Raw genomic sequence first — 22,717 nt, forward strand, 5'->3', positions numbered from 1 at the left:
AACAAGCTACTTCAAATCATTATATCAAAAGGCCATCATCTTTGGTTCTAGGAAAGAGTGGTGTTCCTTTTATATACTTTTTTCTAGGGCTGTGCGATTATGGCAAAAATCATAATCACGATTACTTTGTTCAATAATTGATATCACGATTATTAAAAAACGATTATCCATTTACTTTGAAAACATCCATTTATTGGAGAAAAAAAAATGTGAACAATATGTTTTTAACAGTTGATTACCCTGAACTTTAAGTATAATTCAACTGAAAAACCAATAAAAAAATTAAAAAATGTAATTAATAAAAAAAGAAATTAAAAATATTAAAAATAATAATCGTTTTATTTCGATTACGTTGTTTTTGTAATCGTTGCAAGCAAAAATCGTAATCGAGATTAAAATATGATTAATTGCACAGCTCTACTTTTAACCAAGAACTAAGATGAAAACCTCATGCAGGTTCTTTAGGGCAGGTACATTTCAATGACTAGCCACATATCCAAATAAAAATGTATCAGTGTAGATTATTCGGTTGTAAAATGATGTTGCTACACTGGAAGGAGGCTGTGAATGCTCCCAGATCCCTCATTACTCAGGAGGAGGTGGGCGGTGGGAGGGTTTCATCCTGCCTCCTCAGACTGCTGCTCCACCTCTGACTAAAAGACACTTTCCCACCCTCCCCTCTGCTCAGCCGCTGTAAATTATTTAACATCTCTGTGAAAGGGGCACGAGCGCGGTCACTGCTAACCCGGCAGCTTCTTTGTGAAGTGTCTGTTGATTCAAACTGACAGTGCAACTTCTCGTGCCGTCACACATTTTGAAACTACCAGGAGGAGACGGCATTCACAGACTGACAGGGGGGGGGGGAGATTATAAAACCAGAGTTGTGATGGAAGACACTAGGGGGGGCTTCAGATTATCATGCAAGACAAGTGAAGGTACTAAAACTGCACTCGGAGCAGAGAGAGTGATGAAAGGAGGTCAAGTGTTACCTCCAGTCCATCTTCTCCACCAGGTACCCACACACCAGAAAGCCAGTCCGGTTGAAGCCATGCGTGCAGTGAACACCTTCAGGAGAAAGGAGAAGAGGCGGGAGAGGGATTACAAACTGAGAATCCCACTTAAGATTTACATTTACATTAAACCTTAAGCAAACACTTCTGGAAGTGTAATCATGAAGTATTCTGTCCCTGAATTATCCTCGACGCCTTCACACATTGAATTTTTCTTTTGCCTAATGTGAGTTTGGAGTGAGTTTTCCAAAAGCACAATCTTATCTAAAGTGTTCCCCTCTTACATCAGGCCTATTTGGGATGTAATGAGGCCATATTTTGAGCAGTGGCATCAATTCAAAGAGATTACAGGAAGAGGTATACTTAGAGGGGGTCTTGCCTTTATACCCACATTATCACACCAGCCTCACACACAGAGAAGAGATGCAAAGACTGATGAAACATTCAGGGATGGAGAAAGTGGATGAAAAGGGCAGAGCAAAAGCAACAACTGATAAAACCATGCCCTTTAAATTTGATGTCAATTGTGTCCAAAACACACAAATGACAGATGTTTGCCTGGCGACGCTAATGAAGATGAAATGAACCAACATCAGAGGATGGGGATCACATTCATTCACCAGCCCAACTGTGTGATTTGGACATGAGTACCACAAAGCCTAATCACCAGCTGGCCAAAGACAGGACACGGCTGAGCTGACATTCACACATTCTGCTCTGATGTTGGAGCGATGTGATTTAAAGGCCAGGCGGCAGTAGGTAGGTAAGAGCAGATCTGGACAGGGTAATAATGCCATGGGGAAGTATAAGAGAGCCCCCTGCTGTCAAAACTGTGGAAGTGCAGCTTCTATATCGATGTGTCCATGATAGGAATTTACCATTCTGCAATTAAGCCTATCCGCCTATCACAGTGCGCTGAGATTTGTTACAAACTGTAAAGCACTCACTCATCACTGTACCCTGTACGCCAGGGCAGGTTTGCCTTCACTAACTGTACGGAGGCTCGATCATTGGTACATATTCATTTAGAAAGCCATGTTGAACTGCTGAAACAATTTCAAAACATTCATCTGCTACTTAGTGATATATATCTACTATCTAATATATATATCATTCCAATAACTTGTATATAGACTCGTACTGCACTATTCCACATACTCACTTTATTTTATAACTATTTTTCTTTTTGTATTGCTCTTACTATCTGTATTATTATTATGTTGCATTGTTGGAGAAGCCTGTGACATAAGATTTTCAACAACATAATTACTCTGTAGCTATGTCAGTTTGACAATAAAGAACCTTGAACCTTGATGTTGGGTAAACTACCATCTTATATCTGCTCTCTGATCTCATAGAGAGTTGCAAGTAGCTATTGTCTAAGATCTCAGGATGTGTTTTTGTTACATGTGCCAAATGCTAGGACTGATTTAGATACAAAAGCTTTTATGTGAGCAGCTCCTCTAGCTTGGAAAACTCAACAAAAATAAATTGAAACTGAGCATTTTGGTTCCCCTGCATCGTTTTAAAGCTCGGCTAGATGCAACGCAATTTGATACTCTTGGTACCTGTCATTGTCCATAGGTTTGTAAATTGTACCCCTGTAATTATGTTGTATGATGTCCTTTTTGTTTTCTGTTGTTTTTATGTGTAACCAACTTGCTGCAAGTCGCCATTGAAAAAGAGATCGTTTGGTCTCAATGGGATTTCACCTGGTTAAATAAAGGCTACAAACAAACAAAGGCGTAATGTAAAAGCTGAATATTGTTTGCAAATAACTTGAAAAATGAGGAGAAAATGCATTATTTAAAAAGGGTAAAAGAAGGATATTGGTAAGGTGATCACACAAAGAAGCAGGAAAAGTGACGAAAAAAAAGACACTTCTGAATCTAGCAAATACAAGGAAGAGCCAACGGGACAAACGGAGCTACAAGAAAACGCAGAGACGCTACAAGTCGGGCTAGAAAACAATAGCAATGACATAAAAGAGCACCAGCTATCCACATTTAAGAACAGACTTAAGAAACAGATGAAGAAAGAAATACCATAATCTCAAACAACAAAAAGTTGCAAAATAAAATGGATAGAAAACGTTGAGAAAAGGGTAAGCACTTATTCACTATTTTGACTTTTAAACCAAACATTAACTTTTTTAGTTAGGCTTAGTGCCTACTGATGTCCTTTCACCTTAACATCACCTACACAGTGGGGGAGGAGTGTTTTTTCTCATGTGAAACTCCCACACATACAAACAACATCACTTGCACAACGATATTTTGTTTCCTGTTTTCTAAGGATGTGGATTAGATAGCAATGTATTTTTGGAAATGTGCAGATGCCACTTGACTTGTGACGCAAACTTTTGGACGGCCATTTAACCTCCTGTTGTTTTATAGATTTGCTCTGACCATCAGCTGATAACTGTTGTCCTTGGAAGATGTCTGATGTTTACCAGTGTTACTAATATTAATATTAAAAATGCATTGTATGTTTGAACATAAAATAAAGTATGCAACCTGACAACCATTTGCAACAGTTCAATTTCAGAGTAACACTGCTCTCTGCTGGAACCATAATGTGATGCTACTCATGGGTCAGCATGCAGTATTTGGACAAACAATCCGTTTTAGAAAATATATTTAAATTCCTTTTACACTTAAAATAAGTGTTATATATAGACTGCATACAGTTAATAAGCATAATAGATGTTTGTTAATAGTTTAGCATGATGTATCAGAGAAGCAACACAAGAATATCATTAGAAATTAAGGAAAAAAAGTTAAGTTTAGAAATATTAGTTGCAGGATGCTGTTATTGTTGTATTTATATAATCTGAGGGATAATGCAAGGTAGACATTGTTATGAACATCTTAAAGCTTGTTTTAGTGGATCTCAGCTACTTTATTTTACAAATAACCTTTACTTAAGTAAGCAGTATTCAGGTTAATATCACAGTAGAATGGATCAGGCAGACATTTATACAACTATATTGCTTAAAGCCTCTTCTATCATTACCCGTCTGTGCATTATGTGCAGTTTCAATTAGTCTTAACTTTATAATAAAAGCGGCAATGTAATGTTTTTTGAAATAAAACGGCTGTGCGCCAGGTGTTGGTAATTACGATTTGACGGTAAGAGTCGTACTGAGGGGGACTAAATGGATACTTGGAAAACTGGGAGGTGATAAAACTCATCAAAGAAAATTCCAAATGAGCTAATCTTTACAGTGCCAGCTGTTTTAACACTTGAAATTCTACCTTTATATATTGTAATATCACTAGGGTCGATTAAAATATTTAATCGCATGATGTCCATAGTCCATCGCGATTTTTATCTGTTCTAAATGTACCTTAGAGGAATATTTTTCAAGTTTTGAATACTCTTATCAACATATGAGCTGACAAATATGCTTTATGCAAATGTTTGTTTATTATCATCGGAACAATGACAAATATTCTCCTGAATATTCTCAACACAACAACCTGGAACCTCTCTCTCTCTTACACTCTCTCCCAACCCTGTCTACTTCTCTGCACTGAGCCAGTTGCTCAAACAGACAAGCCTGTTTACAGTTGTCGGCGAAATGCCGCTCCTCTGTCTTCATCTTCAGTCAAAGCATGAGACTGAAGTTCCCACTGTGGGTCAAAATAATGCGCTGTGATGTGCAGTCGACACGTTGGATGCGATCCGAATTATCTAACGCAGCCCCTCGTCCTCCACAATGTTAAGCTGTAGCCACCCATTTAGCTATCGCTGTTGTTGTCCAGGCGTCTCCCCGGCAAACTTTCAAGCGTGGTCTGTAGCAAGCGAGCGGAGGAGCGGGGCTGTCAGCATCAGCTGGGTGCTTGGCTTGCTGTTTAAAACACCTTTTTTTGTATCCATATCTCTCGCTAGAATCTCCCACCATCCAACTAACAACAACAACAACAACGTCGTCAAGCATTTGGGCTCTGAAACTACGGGGCGGGCCGAGGACAAATACACATGCGTTAATCGCACGTTAAAATAATTAGTGGCGTTAAAAAAAAATGTTATTAACGCGGTAACTTGACAGCCCTAAATATCACACTTCATGGATTTCAGTCACATTGATATAGGTTAAAACAATCAGAGACATGCAAAGAGGCTTTGACATAAACAACATGGAAAACTAATGCAATCATTTAATTAATCGTTCAATGAAAAAAGGCAGAATTTCACTATATGAGTCAGAGAGGGAACCAAATACTGTATATAATCAAATATACTTTCTACTACTAACCTTAATACTACTAAATTGACTGCTAATTAAAAGTTTAAAAGAGCTAAGAAATGGCTTAAAGAAATGAAAACTTCTGCTTTTATTTTTGAAATCTGACAAAAAAAAACTCACATTTATACATATGATGGTAAACATCGATTTGATGCTACAATGTCATATCTATGACTATTGAAGAAGATACATATCGTGTGCGAGAACAAATAATGAGTTATAGATTTGTTTACTTACCTATTATCTCTGTAGGATTCTTCTCGATGAAGTTTTCACAGAGAGTGATGAAAGATGTAGTTGTCTCTTTCGAAGGGGATTCTCCATGGCTAAAACCAAACAGAATGACACTCGTCTTAGTACAATAGCACTACATAAACAACAACTCACAATTAGTTTAACGCATGACAGGGAATTTACTCGTACCCTCTACACGAAAGCTTCACATATTTGATGCCTTCTTTTTCAATGTCGTTGCGGTCATAAAAACGCGTAGTGTTTGTCAAATCCACAAGCAAACCCATTTTCACCTTGAGAGAATAACACACAAAAAAGACACATTAGTTGTGTTGTGTTTTTTTTTTACTTTAAAATGTCACTTAGAAATCAAGTCTTCACAGAGTTACTTACTTTTAGACTTTTTAAAAAGTTGGACAGCATGCCCGGGTGAAATCTGTTCTCCTCTGGGACTTGGTCATCGTATCTGGGACCCAACATCGTTTTCATTGGCAGGAATTTAGCTATGGAGGGAACATAAAGAATAATAACCCTTATTGTATGGCTCTTGAAAACAAAGGCATACAACACAACAAAGAAGGAACACAAATAAGATCATGAATTAGAGTAGAAATTATAAGAAAGCCTTTGAATAAAGACAGTGTTTCCCATACATTGATTTATTTGTTGTGGGCCGCCACAATTAAATATCGTCGGCGACAAATGAAAGATAATTATTCTATTTATTTTTATTTTGGTGGTCTAATGGATAGTGAGGTGGGCTGATGATCGGAAGGTTGCGAGTTCAAATCCCGCCTGGAACACCACTACTAGTGTGCCCTTGAGTAAGGCACTTAGCCCTCAGTTACTCCAGGGAGAATGTCCCTGTAATTGGTCATTGTAAGTCGCTTTGGAATAAGGCGTCTGCTAAATGCCTAAATTGTAAATTGTAAATGATATTTTTGGGAGAATAAACCCCACAGATCCTCAACTCCGGTGTGTCTCACTCATTAACAACGCAACACAGAGCAACAAGAACGTTGTCTACAGTAGCCATGAACTCACATGTATTTTCTAATTTGAGGGGGGGGTTGATGCGTGGGCCACCCGAATAGGTTAAGGGGCCTTTGGCTTTTCTTGCAGGGGGGAATCAAATTCTGTGAGAAACACTGAAAGATAAGTCTTCAAAACGAATTTACAAGAATAAATTGATATAGCAAACAGGAGTCGCACAAGGAATTAACCAGTGTTTCTCCATAAAACTCTCTGTACAGTTTCTCAATAAAACTATCTGTACTCTGAATAGGAAACCTGATGAGTTGGCTCAGCTAAAACGTAATGTTTCTTTACAGGCAGGTTTTATCCTTAATATAAGTAGTGAATTATGCAAACACACAGCCTGAAAAACTGTAAACACTTGTCAAATGTTACCATGAAAACCACACTTCAGCATACTAAATAACATCTGATATAAACAGCAGGTGAAGTGCCAAACCAAGGTTGAATTAAGTTCTGTTATCGTGTTAAATTAAGAATGGAATCCTTGCTTGCAAAGCTAAGGGTGGTTCATATCAAATCAAATATTGGACCATCCCTGTATTAAATAGCCGATATAATAACAGAGATATGGCTGAAATTGTCACTAACAGTAGCTGTGCTTTATAATGTCACATCTCTCTAGACTACTGCTTTGATACAAAGCAAACTTGGAGCACAGATTAGCCTGGCAATGTGCTATCCAAGTAGACATGTTGTTACACATAGCTTTTATAGATAAGGACCACAACATAGCTTCATGTGCAGCCATGCTATAGCCACGGTTTGTTTTGACACGTGACAAGGAAGCTAGCCCACTCAGTAGCACTTTTCTGACAGTGGGGAATAAATGATCCAAACACATCCCAACAACAGCTTTATGTTGCTAATTCAAAAAGGGGTTTTTAACTTAAAAGCACTCATTTCTGCTAGGAGTTGCCAGAAAGTTAGCCACAGCTGCCAAATTAGCCAAACAATGCGCGCCTGAATACAGTGTCGTACAAAACTACATTTACAAATGTGGCTATTTAAGGTGTTCTCGCCACAAATGACACATATATCTTCAATTAAAGAAAGCCTGAGCTCTATTCGTTTATTAAGGTTATTTAGTCAGTTCGGCATCCAATTTCACAACAGCCATGGCTACATTTAAATATAAATAGTATGAAGTTGGGCTGCACTGGTGGCCATCGTCACAATGTTGTGATGCTAGCCATTCAATGTATGACTGAAACTGAACATCAACAGCCAAGTACTGGTTGATATAAAAGGACGTTTGGGAAATTAAAAAGCACATCATAATGCATCAGAAACACATGATAAACCAGCATATTGCGTAGCTCGTAGCAATAGCACTCCGTACATTAAGCTGATTAATTTAATGTCATGTTATTTTTCACTCACCTGCCACAGGTTGTCCTCTTCTGGGACAATTCCGCCATCGAGGAGGGGGTCCGGTGTGTGACATGATGAGGAGAGGTTGTGGTACAGTTATAATAAATAAAACCTCGTATTACTAGCTAGCCCGTGGCTCAAAGCTCCCGCTCTCAGTAGGCGCCGATCCCCGGCTGTCCTTCACCCGAGCACCGCGGACTCAAGGCCCTTTAGCTACTAATTCAGGAGAATCATCCGACAACTGTGTGCCCGGTCAACTTCATGACGGGCCGGAGGGTAATTACACCAAACATAGGTTGTATCGACTCAAGGCTGGTTAAGCATTCCAAAAACTATGTTGTGTTTTTTGTCTGTTTCCCTGAAATCCAGATAGTTGGCAAATAGCTAGCATAACATCACTTCAGTGCATCCAACGAGCTAGCTAGCTTGAGCTAAACTAGCTAGCATTCTACGTCTTCTTCTTCTCTCAAAATATTGGCGGGTCGCAAACAATGTAAAGGTCTATACCGCCACCCACTGTAGAATAGACATGATGATGCAATACTGTGCATCATCATGTGACCAAATCACCACTCGTGGATGTATACAACCATGTTTAATTAAACTATTTTAAATTATAATCAGCCTTTTTTCACCCAAAAAAATCTAAAAGTGCATTTCTGGTAGCTTTTACCCCTTCATTCTGTTCCCAGTATCCCCTTCACTACCGTCCTGCCTCTCTGACCCTATCACTGACATTTTCTCACTCTGTTTCAAAAACATACACACTAGGAATTTGTGAATTTGGTGCATAGCCTACATAAACACAGTCAAAGAAGATAAATTGTAGGAAAATAACCATCAAATAAAACAGTGATAACAAAAAAAACGTGCTTAAAAACGTGTAGAGAAGGAAGAAAGTAGAACATTTTACTGTGAATTGTAGTGAAGTTTAAGGAAAAAATAACCAAAGTACCTCAAAGGTGTAGTTAAGTACAGCATTTACCAGCAGAACAATACAAATTGTTTTACACAAATACCAAGACAGCATGTAGACCACAACATGTATGTCATTTCTTTAATATTAAATAGCTTATGAATAGTACATGTCATTGTCAAAACAAGTAAGAGTAAGAGTAAAACAAGGAGTGAGTAATAGCTTTCCAGTGTAAAGTAAGTTGTTTACTTTTTTATAATAAATGCAGATATCACTGATAGAACAGGAAACATAAGACAATATTATTATAATATATAGCTAATATTATGACTTTTACACCAACATATAGTTTTCACCGTTTATATATATTCTCAGCATGCTATGATTGCACAAACAGATATCTTTATATCATTTCAGCTTCATAAGATGGCCCCAATTGTATTGCAATATAGAAATAAAAACGACCTAAAATGAATGTATTCTTAATATTTAGTACTGACTGTAAATACTAAATTAAAAAAATGCATTCCTTTCATTGACTTTGCATCAAATCAGACCAGAAACTGTTGCCAGATAAATATACCGTTATTGTCATACTGTACACATATCTATGTACTCAATAAAGCATCTTCTACACAAATGTTTTAGCTTTATATATCACATGTTTGTATCGGTAATGCAACAAACAATAGTATTTCGCAAGAATCTGCTTTTTCTGGAGATGATTCTTGACTCTTGGAATGTTATTATAGTTTCCATTTCCCTCACCTGCACTGGTTTTGTTCAAACATGTCCAAAGTGACATAGACCATCACAGGTGTTTTTCTATCTGGCTGTTTCACTGGAGAATGTTTATTTTGTTTATCAGGCCTCTTGCCCGGATTTTCCCCAGAAGTCTGACTCCGATACGGGCTGCTGGGGTTGTTCTCAGGAAGAAGCGGTTCTATTGAGTCATTAGGAGAGGAGTGATGCTGCGTAGTTGCAGGTTTGAGCCGCTCTTCAGGGTCTGTTTCTGGTGCTGAGGCCATGTCTGGGTCAATGTATTCGTCTGTCTGGTAAATGGCTGGGTATGGATTTAGACCTGAACCTAGTGGAGATGTCGACGTTTTCTGACTTTCCTCCGTGTAAACCCTGTCACAGACGCTCTCAGATGGATTGTTGAATTGCCAAATGGATCCCGTTCCCTATGTATATGACACACACAGAAAGATGATTGTCCAGGAGGTAAAACATTTGTGGTTCAAGAATTATGCATTTGTGGTTCAAATACAATTTGAAAAATAAATAGTGAAATCATCAACATTCTCTATGTTTTTAGTACTTATTTAAAAGTATCTAAAGGGGCTAAAGCTCAGTTGGTCATAGCTCAAAAACACTGGAGTTTATTAAATCATTTTCACTCTCTTAAAGCAACAGCTTTTCATGTGTTCTTCCCAGACTGCAAATAAACTAATATTGAATGTTCTCCCTACCACAGATACTCTAATAATGTTGTATTTCACCTCTTCACGTGGTGGCCACAACGCCAAAGAACTGCAGCCAGGGTTCGGTACCGGCTTCTCCCTGAATTTCTTCCACCTAAAAATCAGATTGTTAGAATCATCAGAACAACATTTTTCAAGATTTTGTGGTCAGAAATGTGAAGATTATTCCTTGTATGGCAGCAAAATGTACTATATATTATTACTGATGATAAGGAAATGTCCTTGCTTCAGTCTCTAAAATAAAAATCAATCCGATTCACAACAAAAGTGACCATAAAAGATTGAAACTTACGAAATAGCACAGCCTAATCCAAGAGATAACACAAGAATTATAACAACGCCTCCACAGACAACGAGTGTTGTGATGAACCACCGACCTACAGAACAAAAGAATACATTTCTTTTAGGAGTTTGTTGTTTGTTGATTATGCTAGCTTCTATCTGAAACATGCTTGTTTATTCCCACAAAATGTAAGAGGACCTTGCCATTACCGTGCACTCGATATACACTTTTCAAGATTGAGAGCACTAAGCGCTGCTACTTTCCTTTTCTATACTTTTCTTAAAGGATATAATTGGACCCAAATTATCTTTTTGTTAACCTAACCAAGTAGTTATGTAACAAGTTATTTTGTTATCGTTTACAATGTGAAGCACATGTTTACATCTTACATTTGCAAAGTGCGAGTAGGTGCAGTTGATCATTTTGCCCTGTCTGAACCATTTGAGTGGCAGTGATAGTAACTGATAAGGACCATTCAATGGGCTGAAAACATTCAAAATAGATGATTTATATTCATGCCTATACCTTTCTCTTGGTTTTCTGCTATTGTGCTCACAGAAATAGGGTCAAATGTATATACATGATGTGTGTCTGAGCTCTTACAGAGTACTCACCAAATCTTTTAGTTTTAAAGAACATTTCAGTGCTTTTGGTAGTTCCAGTAGCAGCCGTGGCCTTAACATAGAATTCGTACTGGGTGTCTGGAAGCAGATCTTCCAAAGGGATGGCCTGCTCTGTGCCAATTACAGTCACATCTGGAAGACCATGACAAAAATGTTATAAAGATAAGTGGGAAAATATAATTTCAACAGATTTGCAAACTTCAAATGAGCCTGAGTTGGACTGACTGAGCCACAGCTCCAGACGGTCCAGTTTACGGTAGAAGACGATGTATTCGACAACGTCACCACTGCATTCCTCCTGGGACTTCACATTCCAGCTCACCAGAGCATTTTTGGCATTAGTCTTATTAATGTGGATAGTGACATTGCCTGGACCTGTCGGGAACACATTTTCAAAAACAGTCTGGTAAAACATGGAAAAAAATACTTATATATTCAGAATCAGAACAAATTAATCAGAATGACATACCCCCCACTCTGGAGCAGATCTGTAGGGCTTGTGTGCCATGACCGGTCTTATCAACAAAGAGGGGAGTAACTGTAACATTGTATGGCTTCTTATCCAGGAGACCTGTAGGGAAGTAAAACATCTCTGAAAAAAAATACATATGCAAAGGGAAAGTGGTTGTTAAATCATAATATAGCCATTGATTTAATCCTCTCTCTCGGCCAGTCAGGTGGTTCCCCATTTTGTTGACAACTAAAATGACGTGCTGTTTCTCAATTTGGGTTCTGACTGTCAAACTCTTGCTGTTTTCAGTGCTAAGTCTGTCTAAACTCAAAAAGTTTAATGTTGAACGGTGGACAGTTCTCAACCTAAAAGGTTGCCATCTTGGTTATGTAGCTGAATATAAAAGAACACCAAAAAGGTGGTTGTATGCTGGTGTATTTCCATCTCACGTGAAACAGGAGGATACACAAGCAGCTAAAGGTCAAATCCCATACATTTTCATTTACTTCAATACATTTGTTCAGTAGGGATACCTTTTAGCAGGCGACAATCGCAGTGTAATGCTATGTCCGTTTAAAATGTGCAATTCAAAAGAAGCAGAAGTAGAAGAAGAAGAAACAGTCAAATTTAGCAATCTGTATTTTCATAAGTGTGCAAGAACAGTGTTCCAATTGAGACAACATTACCCTGTTGAAATGTACCGCACCTCACAATTAAGCACATTGTACCCAGCATAATACATGAAAGTTCTACCAAATTGAGACGCAGCAATGGATTGGGATACCCTACTGTAGATTTTCTCCTAGTGCTGCCATTAAAAGCCTTTAGGTTACACTTTAAAGATAGCACCAGAAGATGACAGAAAATAAAAGAAGCAAAACAGCCCCTTTAACAAACAATAATAATGTTTTGCCTGTAGTCTCTTGCCTTTAAGAGAAAGAGGAAAGCAACAGAAAAGACTGTAGCATATCTAATTTCTATGAGAGACACGTCAAAGATCTTGAACTAATGGAAAATGCATTACAGAGAAGCTTCTATCATTACATATGACAATACCAATGAATCTATTATTTACCACACTCAGAAGATGAGATACAACATAAATTGCTCTGATGACTGACATGTTAAGTCACAGCCCACAGTGGATCAGACCGGTTTTGATGGTGAGTCATACTCCATCAGTATCACTGTAATATTAAACCACACAAAGTTTTTATCCAACATCCATCAGCCATGTAATGCTCGTTCCATGACCTACCAGACAGAGTGGCATTTGTGTAATTGGTCTCCTTCCAATAGTATTGATTTCCATCGTGGGTCCAGTCAATCATGTAACCACTGACAGGCTGGATAGGAGCTTTCCAGGTAACCAGAATAACGCCTTCAAGGGCTGAGGTCTGGATGTCGGTAACTTGAGGGAGGCCTGCCAAGTGAGATCAAGTGAAAGGAAGCTCAATATGATCCATTAATTCTGGTTACCCATTAAAAGAGCAAAATAAATAACATTAAAACTCACTTTCTCCAATTGCTGGGACATGAACAGCGGCAACAACAAGCAGGGTTTCATTATGGAACATGTTGAGGTTTAATCTGTGTGCATCTTGGTTCACTTCAACATCACAGTCTGACTTGCCGCATAAAGTTTCCGTATAGTTTCCTCCCATCATGGCTTCCTTGTAAGGAGTCGGTTCAATAGTGTAGGTAAATGTGCCTCGGCATGTTGAAGTAATATCCTGTAGACAGATCAGAGGTCTTTTATTTAATAAGTTATGTAAGGAGTATGTGGGGGAATGAAAGGCTGAAAAGCTGAATTATGAGTTTGAAAGTGTAAAAACGTGCAATCTAATGAGAGGCGTCCTTACCTTCCACATGGCATGAACTTTTCTAACTCCATTTTTCTGCGGTTCAGCTACCTTTCTCCACAGACGCAGCCTGACATTATTCTCTGTAAAGAGTATAAACAATATCACTCGAATACACTAACAGAAATATGGCAATTCAGCAATATATGTTAACTAAGTTGTTGTGGTTGCATTTTACCTTATGTTATTTCCACTAACTGACACAAAAATAACATGGATGATTTCCACAGACTTTGCAAGAAAAATAAACACTACTTTCATTAAGTTGAATGTGTTTAATTTAAATGTATAACATCTGGTTTCCTTATGTGCTGCCAATAAAAAACTAAAATGGTTTCTAAATCCTGACTTAACTGTGACATATGCAGTACCAGTCTGTAATAATCCTTCAAGATGTGGTCCTGTAATCCTCTGGGCCTTTTTTAAATGTTGTGTAAAGGTCTAACTTGGATAAAAGTGTCAGAGTTGACTGAAGACACCAAGAGTGTAAGTAACAGCTTTGTTGAAAAGTCAAAAAGGGTTTGAAATGGACTGCTGTTCACACTTGGAACCGAATAAAGCAAAATAGCCTTGAGCTAATGGCAACTACTGCCAACAATTGTGTTTTTTTTAATGTTTTCCAAGGATCTACCAAGAACTCGTGATGCAACATAATACATAGAAGCTATCAATCCTCAACTGGATAGTACGTCACCAAGCTGAATCATAATTTTAGGTAATTTACCTAAAACGGGTAAATTAATAATCTTATTTAGCCTTATTATACTTATTTCAGGCACATATTTTTATTTTGTGCCTCTACTTTGACATGTCTCCATGCTTTAATGTTCTGCAGCACCTCGTTTCACCCTCTGTCTGAAACCAGAGCCCAGTCTGCTCTGATAGCATTTGATATTATGGTAATCCAAAATACAAACTTTAAGGATGTTTGTGCATAGGTGATTCAACAGCCTGTTTAAATCAGATGTGGTGTTGATGCCAGCTGTTTGGACATTGCTTTTACCGTTCAGTTCGGTCAGAACTGTCTTCTCCTGGCTCCAGTCGCTCCAGGGAGCAGGCTCCATTAAAGCACAGCGGACTGAAACTGTGTAGTAACTGCAGGACTCCACTTGTTCAATGGTCATATTCCCATGTTCTTTTTCTTTTAGAGCCTTATTAAGCTTCGTCTGGGGAAAAAACAGATTTCAGTTAGAGACATTCCTCTGAATTCTTGGGAAATCACAGAAGGTCCACAGTTGAAATAAGATACTTCTACACAGGGACACATTTTTCTCTTATCCCTATGGGTCTTTTATTGAACGTTTGGAAGAGAAGGGCCAACAGAATGTACCTCAGTTAGTCATGTAGGGGAATAACATAAAAACAGCTTTTCTACTTTTTAGCAACTTTTATTTCCATGGAAAACTGACATTGACAGTCAAGGCAATTAAACCAGAATGTATTTGATAAACCAGTCGGATACACCAGTCAGATATCAAATGACATGAACAAAGGAATCAAATCAACGTGAATTTGAATGTTAATTTACTGATGGGATCGCTATTATGCACTTGATATGACTTATTTAGGTTATACGTTATGTTATATGTTAACTAGACTGAAGGCTGTTTATGGTTTGCCTTTTTTCTCCTAACATGAGGGAGTTAGTCAATACTAGGTTATATTGAATGCTGCATGTAGGCGATCAGAGAGGGACTTACCTCGTTGTATTTGACTTCACATCGACACTCTTTTTTAATGAGTCCCCGATCCCACTCAACCAACAGATGATCAGCAAAGCTGCTGGTTTCTTTCAAGCGGGGAGGGATCATTTTCCCTGTGGGAATGGCATTATGACAGCAAATAAAAATGCAGAAACACACAACATTGGATGACAAATATATCAAATTATTTCCTAATGAATGTACTTTATGGTACTTACATATGTGCGTTGGCTGAAATGTATGAGTGTCTGAATCAACTTCCCAATCAGCAGTTTTAGCTCTCACGGTAATAGTGATGTCCGACAACACACTTACACCTTTGACCGTGCATGTTGTTTCACGTGTTTTGCACATCTCTTTCTGGCCAGAGGAGCTGAAAATAACACAGGTTTCACATGAAGGACCAAAGTCAATGAAAACATTTTTTTCATTAGGTTCTTACACTAAAGAAAGAAAATATGTCACCCACTTCAGTGGGCCTACTGTGTAGTTTACATCCAATTTAGGATCAATCCGATGATCCCATTTGCATGTCAACAGGTCTGGTATACCATCAGTTTTTTTATGCAAGATGCATGATATATTATAGGGTTTTGCTGTGGAAAAAGGCAAGTCAGAAATGTCCTATATTTCATGTTATCGCAGATATCTACAGCCTTTTCAACTATTCTGATATAAAATGCTTCTTACAATACGTGTTGATGGTGGTGCCTCCGATCACTTGCTGAGAATCTGTACTGTGGCACTGCACCGTGGCACTTTGGTGTGTGAAGTTCCTCAGGGACAGGACTGTGTGTGAGGAGTTCAAACGTGATGTGTTCAGTCTCCAGTAGATTTTGCCATGGCCACATGTCAGACAAGTTATATTGATATCGGATCCCACTTCGATGTAATTATTTTTAGGGACAACGTCGCACTTTTTCTCATCCTTGCCTGCAAGAGATGATTATGGCATTTAAGAAATACACGTATTTACCTGTCTGAAAAGAAAGGGGAATATCAATAGACCAGAAGATCTGCAGCATGTGAAAACACAATTTTTGTTTTTGGGAAATCATGAAAAACGTTCAAAACGGGAAGATTCCCTTTTGCATTATTTAGACATTAATAGACTTTAAAATAACATTTGATTAGTGTAAAACATTGAGTATTTTTATTATTTTCAGATGGGGTAGTAGATTGTTAGACACTTAACGCAATTAATATTGTATATTTTAACCATACCTGTGTAAATTAAGAATAATTAGTAGCCTACTATATTATTGAATAACTTACAAAATGTCTCTGTCACAAGTTAGATTTGTGGTTATTTAAAATAATATATAATTGAATAACAGTGATCCCCCAGGAAATAAAATATAAATTAAGTTATGGAGCAATAAATTAATATTAGGGTTAGGGTTGAGTTACTGTAGATTAAGGTATTATTAATGTTTGACGCAGTTAGTAACCCACAAGCTCATCACACATTATGAAACCAAAACAAAACGCATTTCCTATAAATCCCGGGACAGTTAATGACTCTGTATTTTTACTATCATGCTTTAACTTTCATAATAATATAAATAATAAAAATAATATACAAATATAGGAGGTTTACTTACCCTTACAAATGGAGGGGTTTGCAGCCAGGATAAACAGAGCTAAGAATAAATACATTTCTTTTATAACTAGAAATAAAGACTTTTAAAGATGTGATATATCCAGGTGCACAAGATCAAATAAATAAAATCGCTTTAACTATGTCTGATAAGACCAACTGTACACTACACTGTACCGCATTTTCAAACTAACTCTGTATATTAGCTTTCAACTAACAGGAACTCAAGCAAACCCTGAAATAAACGGGAGTTATTACTCAACTGGAAACACAGAGAGCTAAGAGGAAGTGAGCTACTTCGTCCACAGCCTCTGTTACTTTAATAAATCCTGTCTGTTTATTCCCGGAGCAACGTAGAATAACGTGAACACAAAACACACCTCTCCACGTCAAATGTACTGCTAGACTCAGACATTAATCATCAGAGACTTTCGATATCAGCGCCTGCTAATTGACTGACGTGTTTTCTGCTGTACCCTATCTAGAAAGAATCTAATGGATTTACATTAGCGAAAGTTTCCAACACTTTGCTTGAACTTTACTTGAGTATTTCCATATAATAATGCTTCCTCATCTTTTGGAGAAATAATGTACTTTTACTCAACTACATGTATTTTGAAAGTTTGTTAGGCTAGTTATACTTGACAGATTCAGATTGTTAATGTAATATAATATAATAAACACATAAATTATATTTTTTAAAACGATTTTAAGCTTCAAATTACAAAAAGCTCCACCTCTCTCCCCTGCAACATTAAATTGATGAACATCAATTGTACAAAGAGATAATTATAGTCTAGTGATATGATACATATTTTTTTGAAATGGCAATTTGTTATAATGAGTCACTTTTTTTTTTTATTCCTAACTTGTAAGACTTTGAATCCAGAACTTTTGGTTGTAATGGAGTAGACAATAATATAATACATTATATAACAGGCGGGAATTAGATAAGAGTGAATTACTGTACTACTTTTCTGTGCAAACAGCTCTACCTAGTGCTCAGTGTATATACTGTAACTCACTAAGGGTTTACAAGACGAGAAGACTGCAATGAGAAAAGAAAATGTCTTATCCATTCCCCAGCACACATATCGTCTCCCAAACCACAGCAATGCTTGACCATAATACTATTATGTTTGGTTTATTATTAGAATAAAACACGATTGTTACCTTCTGTACTGCCGGTGAAGATCCTCAATCCTTCTTATTTTTATTCTTACATTTTTTTTCCTATTCAATATTTATTTATGGTCAATGCAAGTTTTATTGTACTCCGTGTATATATTTTAAAAACATTTTTCTTCGATTTACAGACATTTTTTAATCCCAAGCGTCGGTAGCTAGCGTTAGTAGCTTAGTTATCCTTTCTCCATTCAGTCCACTTGTTTATTTAAAGTCATATGTTGCTTATACGCGTATTATAACAACAAAACGACTTATTATGATTATTAATAGTGGAACGCTGTTCGTTAAATTGACACATTAGCAGGGAAGTGTTTCCGGCGTATAATAGACTAAAGGAAGCACTGAACAGAAATCAAACAGGTTTAAAATAAATATAGTAGAGATTTTGAGAAGGAGTTCAGGGTTAGGGTTAAGGTATGTAGCATACAGGGCAGTATTTAGGTTTTTTAAAAGGACAGGAATTATATTAAGAATTTAATTTAACACCGTGCTGATCCACACTCCAGAAGGTGGCGGTAAATGCACCTAAAAGCTGTTTGCCAACCGCCATAAAATAATAGAAGAAAAAGAAGAATTGTTTCCGGGGTACTTTTATAACTTTTACACATAACACACCGTGCTGTCACCGGGAGATCTGACCTGTCCCCGGTGCTTCTCTCATGTCCACCGCGGTGTTAGTAGCCGCTGTTGTCGGCGGCGGGGTCCTGCTCCTCATGCGCCGCCTGTTCCCCCGGCAACAGAAAGCCGTGAAGCTGCTCCGGTATTCCGCCGACACTATGCGGGGAAAGACGGTTATCGTGACCGGGGCTAACTGCGGGATTGGGAAGGCCCTGGCCGGGGAGCTGCTGAAGCTCCGGGCCCGGGTCATCATCGCCTGTCGGGACCGGCGGGGAGCCGAGGAGGCGGCAAAGGACATCCGGAAACAAGCGGGACCGGAGCAGGGAGAGCTGGTCATCAAACACCTGGACCTCGCCTCTCTCACATCAGTCCGGAGGTTTTGTGAGGAAATTAAAGAGGTTAGTTGAGCTGATACATGGAGACATTACCCACAGTGTCTCCAGCTTAATGTATAGTTTGTTTACTAGATAAAGTTGAGCTTTTTAAATGACTGATTTCTAGTTTATTCCAGCTATTGTAAGGCCTATCTATGTCCCATACAAAAAAGAGCATAACAAGCACTTTAAAAGCTTCAAAGGGACTGTCCATGGTGCTGAACTTCTGTATTGACCTTCAACCTAACAAACATTAGCTTGATCACCTATTATTAGATTATAAATAAATGACCCAGAAGGGCAGCATAAACACTGTTGCAACAATAAACACAAACAATCCTAACAGACATTTCCCTTGTTTTCCTTTCCCATTCAATGCCCACGCCACCCACTGACCATATGTTTTAAGAAGAGACTCAACTCTCAATATATTCATTATATTACTTTAATAAGCTTTAGATTTAACAATGAAACATTTTAAATAGCTTCATTTGTATGTAAAGGTATTTTTGTCTTTGATTGGAGTTATTAAGTGGAACTTTAAATTATTTGTATTTCCCTGACCCTTTAGGAGGAATCCAAGGTTGACGTTCTCATCAACAATGCTGGAATCTACCAGTGTCCCTACACAAAGACCGAGGATGATTTTGAGATGCAGCTCGGTGTGAATCACCTCGGCCACGTCCTCCTCACCCACCTCCTGCTGGACCTCCTGAAGTCTTCGGCCCCCAGCCGCATCGTTGTTGTTTCCTCAAAGCTTTACAAGTACGGCCACATCAACTTCGACGACCTGAACAGTGAGAATAACTACAATAAAGCTTTCTGCTACAGTCAGAGCAAGTTGGCCAACCTGCTGTTCACTCTGGAGCTGGCTCGTCAGCTGGAGGGCACGGGGGTCACAGTCAACGCTCTCACCCCCGGCATCGTGAGGACCAGACTGGGAAGACACGTTCAAATCCCTTTCCTTGCAAAGCCGCTTTTCTACCTCGCCTCGCTGATCTTCTTCAAGAGTCCATTGGAGGGAGCCCAAACCCCTCTCTATCTGGCCTGCTCCCCCGAGGTGGAGGGAGTGTCGGGGAAGTGTTTCGCTAACTGTGCGGAGGAGGAGCTGATGGCCAAGGCTACAGATGAGCAGGCAGCCAAGAAACTGTGGGACATAAGCAGGAGGATGGTCGGGCTCGCTGACTGAGCAGAGTCCCGTACTGCGGACAAAATACTTAATCTCAAACGGACGCTGCTATGCAGGAGTTGGCTTGTGCTAAGACTGATTGCCACCTTGAGGATTTCATCAATAATGGAATGATATGTTGTGCCAATGAAGTGTGTAAATGTGTGCAGTGTAGTGGGTAAAACAGAGACTGGATACAGTTTCAATTAAAACATGTAAACGTGATGGTTCAAACCAGGATGCATCGCCCCCTTATTTCTTCCACCTGCTCCACGATAACTTCCCCTGTCTGAAGTATTCACCATGCACATATGAACATGTACAAAGTAAATAGAAACATCTGGTTATCAAAATCTGTGTTCACCTAGAGAAGTGTAGCTGTGGAAATGTTTTTCACACCACATTTATCGAATAAGCAGAAAGCCGTTACCCTGTTACTTAGGTGCATGTAGGCTACAGGAAGTTGTGACATTATGGCTTTCTCGAAATATAGGAAACATGCTAAGAGGGCACACATGGCGCTTAACAGTGGATATGTAAAAGTGCAAAGCAAACATCGAAAATATTTCTAATGTTAAATAGTGAGCTGTAAGAGCAAACGAGATCAATCTTGGTTATTGAAAATAAAATCCAGATTGCACACACACACACACACACACACACACACACACACACACACCATGATGGAACTCATCTCCTCTTTGCATCCATCAGAGCCACGCTGAGTTGTGACATTATTGCCTGCGCTGTGCAAAGTCTAAGAATAGCTTATCCATCCGGTTCAGTTATTGTACTCGAATGCTAAATTTGTGCATAGTTTAGCATGTATTTTGCAGTGTTACAAAGGAGAAGGTGGGGGGGGGGGGGCAGCTGTTAATCTAGTCTCTCTCTGTTGAGGTGTTTGAAGTGTAAATGCTTTCTGCTGCGTCCGGAGGAGACTAACAATCAGGCTGAGGTGCAGATCAGCGAGATGATGCGGCTCCCTCCTGTGGAAACATTCAATCTCACCTCTGCAGGAGAGAGAGGAAGGAAATGTTGCAATCAATTCAATATGAAATTCAAATGAGAATAAATGAAATCAGAGAAAACAGATAATAATATTTCGAAATCACTGACCTATACAGTATTAAAACTATGTGTCAATTTTGATCATAAAATCCTTTCAAATCAACTTTATTTAATTGTATAGCACCTTCCATACAAACATGCAGCTCACATTTCTTCACATAGAAAAAAGGAAAATCCAAACTTGCAAAACTGAAAAAATGTGGTTTTAAACTAAAAGCCAGATTCAGCATAGATCTTTTTTGATTTTACAAAATCTGCCCATTATTGTCATGGTTGTCTGAAAATAGTGAAAATTAGAATTTATGAACTGTTCAAAAATTATTTGAATACTTGCTTGAAAATATTTCATTTTAAATAGATCATCTGTTGATGGATTAATCCTCTGAATCTTCTGAGAAAGACAATTATGGGACACCTCAGTATGGCTGAAACTGATTCATCTTAATTGTCGATTTCTTTTTGATTTACCTTTCAATTAAAGGTGGGGTAGGTCATTTTGGAGAAACCGGCTCGAGTGCGCTAGAATTTGAAAATAAACAACCGGGAAAAATCTGCCACTTCCTTATAGAGCCCCTCCTCCAACACACACGAACACGCACATGACCAATGAGGGCACGAGATAAGTTTGTGCCCAGATGGAAGGCTGACAGGCAGGTAGGCCATCCAGTTATTTTAGCTGGGCCGGCTAAAATGATTGGTCGTACTTTTTACAGTATTACGGCTTCCACAGATGACGTTTTTTTATGTATTTATTGTCAAAGCACTTAAGATATTCATTGCTATCGGGATGTTAAGAGCATTCCATGGAATATAACAAAAAGTGTTTCTGAAATAAATTACATACCCCACCTTTAATCAACCAAATGCTTTGGTGACAAATATATTTTACAATCCAGGGTCCAGGGTTTCCAATGTCTTGCTTGCTTTAACGAACATATCTATTCAGTTTAAAACAGATAAAGAGAGAAACAAATAGATAGTTGACTATAGTGCAATATATTAACCTTAAAGGAGATTAGTCAGCAGGTCTCTGGTACAGTTTAAGAAATTTCCAAACTTCCATTTCTTTAGTTTTATAATATAAAGGTAATCTTATTATTCAGTCCACATCATCTTTATTTAATATACTAGCATGACACTGGTATCATCTGTATATTAAGTATTATTAGCTGTGTAGCTGTGTTTAATTTCACAAAAACTCAGTGCATAACAAACATTTCTTTGTAGTATTTTCTTGACGACACAAATAACCTTCCTTTCTGTTTGGAGTTTGCTGTTCTTGGCAGAAATCTGTCTCCACAAACCTATTTTTAGATTTACAATTGGTGATGAAGCAGGGCTTTGCAATGACTCAGCATGCAGCGCCACATGGCTGCAGCATCGTGAGTCTGAAGTGATGAAGGGTCTCCCTCCTCCCACTGCAACCACTCAACTTCTGCATCAGCGGACATGTAATTATCTCCAAAACAGCGAT

The 22,717-nt window shown here is 38.4% G+C and overlaps 3 protein-coding genes across 5 annotated transcripts in view; 1 reads left to right on the plus strand and 2 right to left on the minus strand.

Moving 5' to 3' along the window:
- The window catches only part of rngtt (RNA guanylyltransferase and 5'-phosphatase), a 106,624-nt gene extending 98,646 nt beyond the window's left edge, over positions 1 to 7,978 (minus strand). The window contains exons 1-5 of the mRNA XM_034135644.1: positions 7,915 to 7,978; positions 5,890 to 5,999; positions 5,686 to 5,789; positions 5,500 to 5,588; positions 990 to 1,065 (exon numbers count right to left, since the gene is read on the minus strand). Coding sequence (XP_033991535.1) covers positions 990 to 1,065; positions 5,500 to 5,588; positions 5,686 to 5,789; positions 5,890 to 5,999; positions 7,915 to 7,978 — 443 coding nt within the window. The remainder of the gene's footprint in view (positions 1 to 989; positions 1,066 to 5,499; positions 5,589 to 5,685; positions 5,790 to 5,889; positions 6,000 to 7,914) is intronic.
- Positions 7,979 to 8,948: 970 nt separating this feature from the next.
- On the minus strand, positions 8,949 to 17,145 carry LOC117487042 (interleukin-31 receptor subunit alpha-like). 3 transcript variants are annotated; one of them, XM_034135704.1, is made up of 15 exons: positions 16,832 to 17,145; positions 15,918 to 16,016; positions 15,697 to 15,823; positions 15,446 to 15,600; positions 15,225 to 15,340; positions 14,528 to 14,690; positions 13,525 to 13,607; positions 13,179 to 13,395; positions 12,921 to 13,085; positions 11,681 to 11,782; positions 11,437 to 11,586; positions 11,203 to 11,343; positions 10,598 to 10,682; positions 10,324 to 10,399; positions 8,949 to 10,005 (listed from the first exon to the last, which is right to left on the minus strand). In XM_034135704.1, exons 1-15 carry the CDS (start codon positions 16,884 to 16,886, stop codon positions 9,586 to 9,588), a joined length of 2,154 nt encoding a protein of 717 aa, XP_033991595.1. In that variant the 5' UTR covers positions 16,887 to 17,145; the 3' UTR covers positions 8,949 to 9,585. The 3 variants fall into 3 exon arrangements, with proteins under 3 accessions (XP_033991595.1, XP_033991594.1, XP_033991596.1); XM_034135703.1 differs by having other exon boundaries at positions 15,918 to 16,160; XM_034135705.1 differs by lacking the exons at positions 15,697 to 15,823; positions 16,832 to 17,145 and having other exon boundaries at positions 15,918 to 16,155.
- A 1,444-nt stretch (positions 17,146 to 18,589) lies between these two features.
- Positions 18,590 to 20,409, plus strand: rdh14b (retinol dehydrogenase 14b). The gene is made up of 2 exons (XM_034135720.1): positions 18,590 to 19,031; positions 19,579 to 20,409. The coding sequence occupies exons 1-2, from the start codon at positions 18,675 to 18,677 to the stop codon at positions 20,194 to 20,196; spliced, it is 975 nt and encodes a 324-aa protein (XP_033991611.1). The 5' UTR covers positions 18,590 to 18,674; the 3' UTR covers positions 20,197 to 20,409.
- Positions 20,410 to 22,717: the final 2,308 nt, after the last annotated feature.

Source organism: Trematomus bernacchii, unplaced genomic scaffold (genome assembly GCF_902827165.1).
Source record: "Trematomus bernacchii unplaced genomic scaffold, fTreBer1.1, whole genome shotgun sequence".
Classification (NCBI taxonomy): Eukaryota; Metazoa; Chordata; class Actinopteri; order Perciformes; family Nototheniidae; genus Trematomus; species Trematomus bernacchii.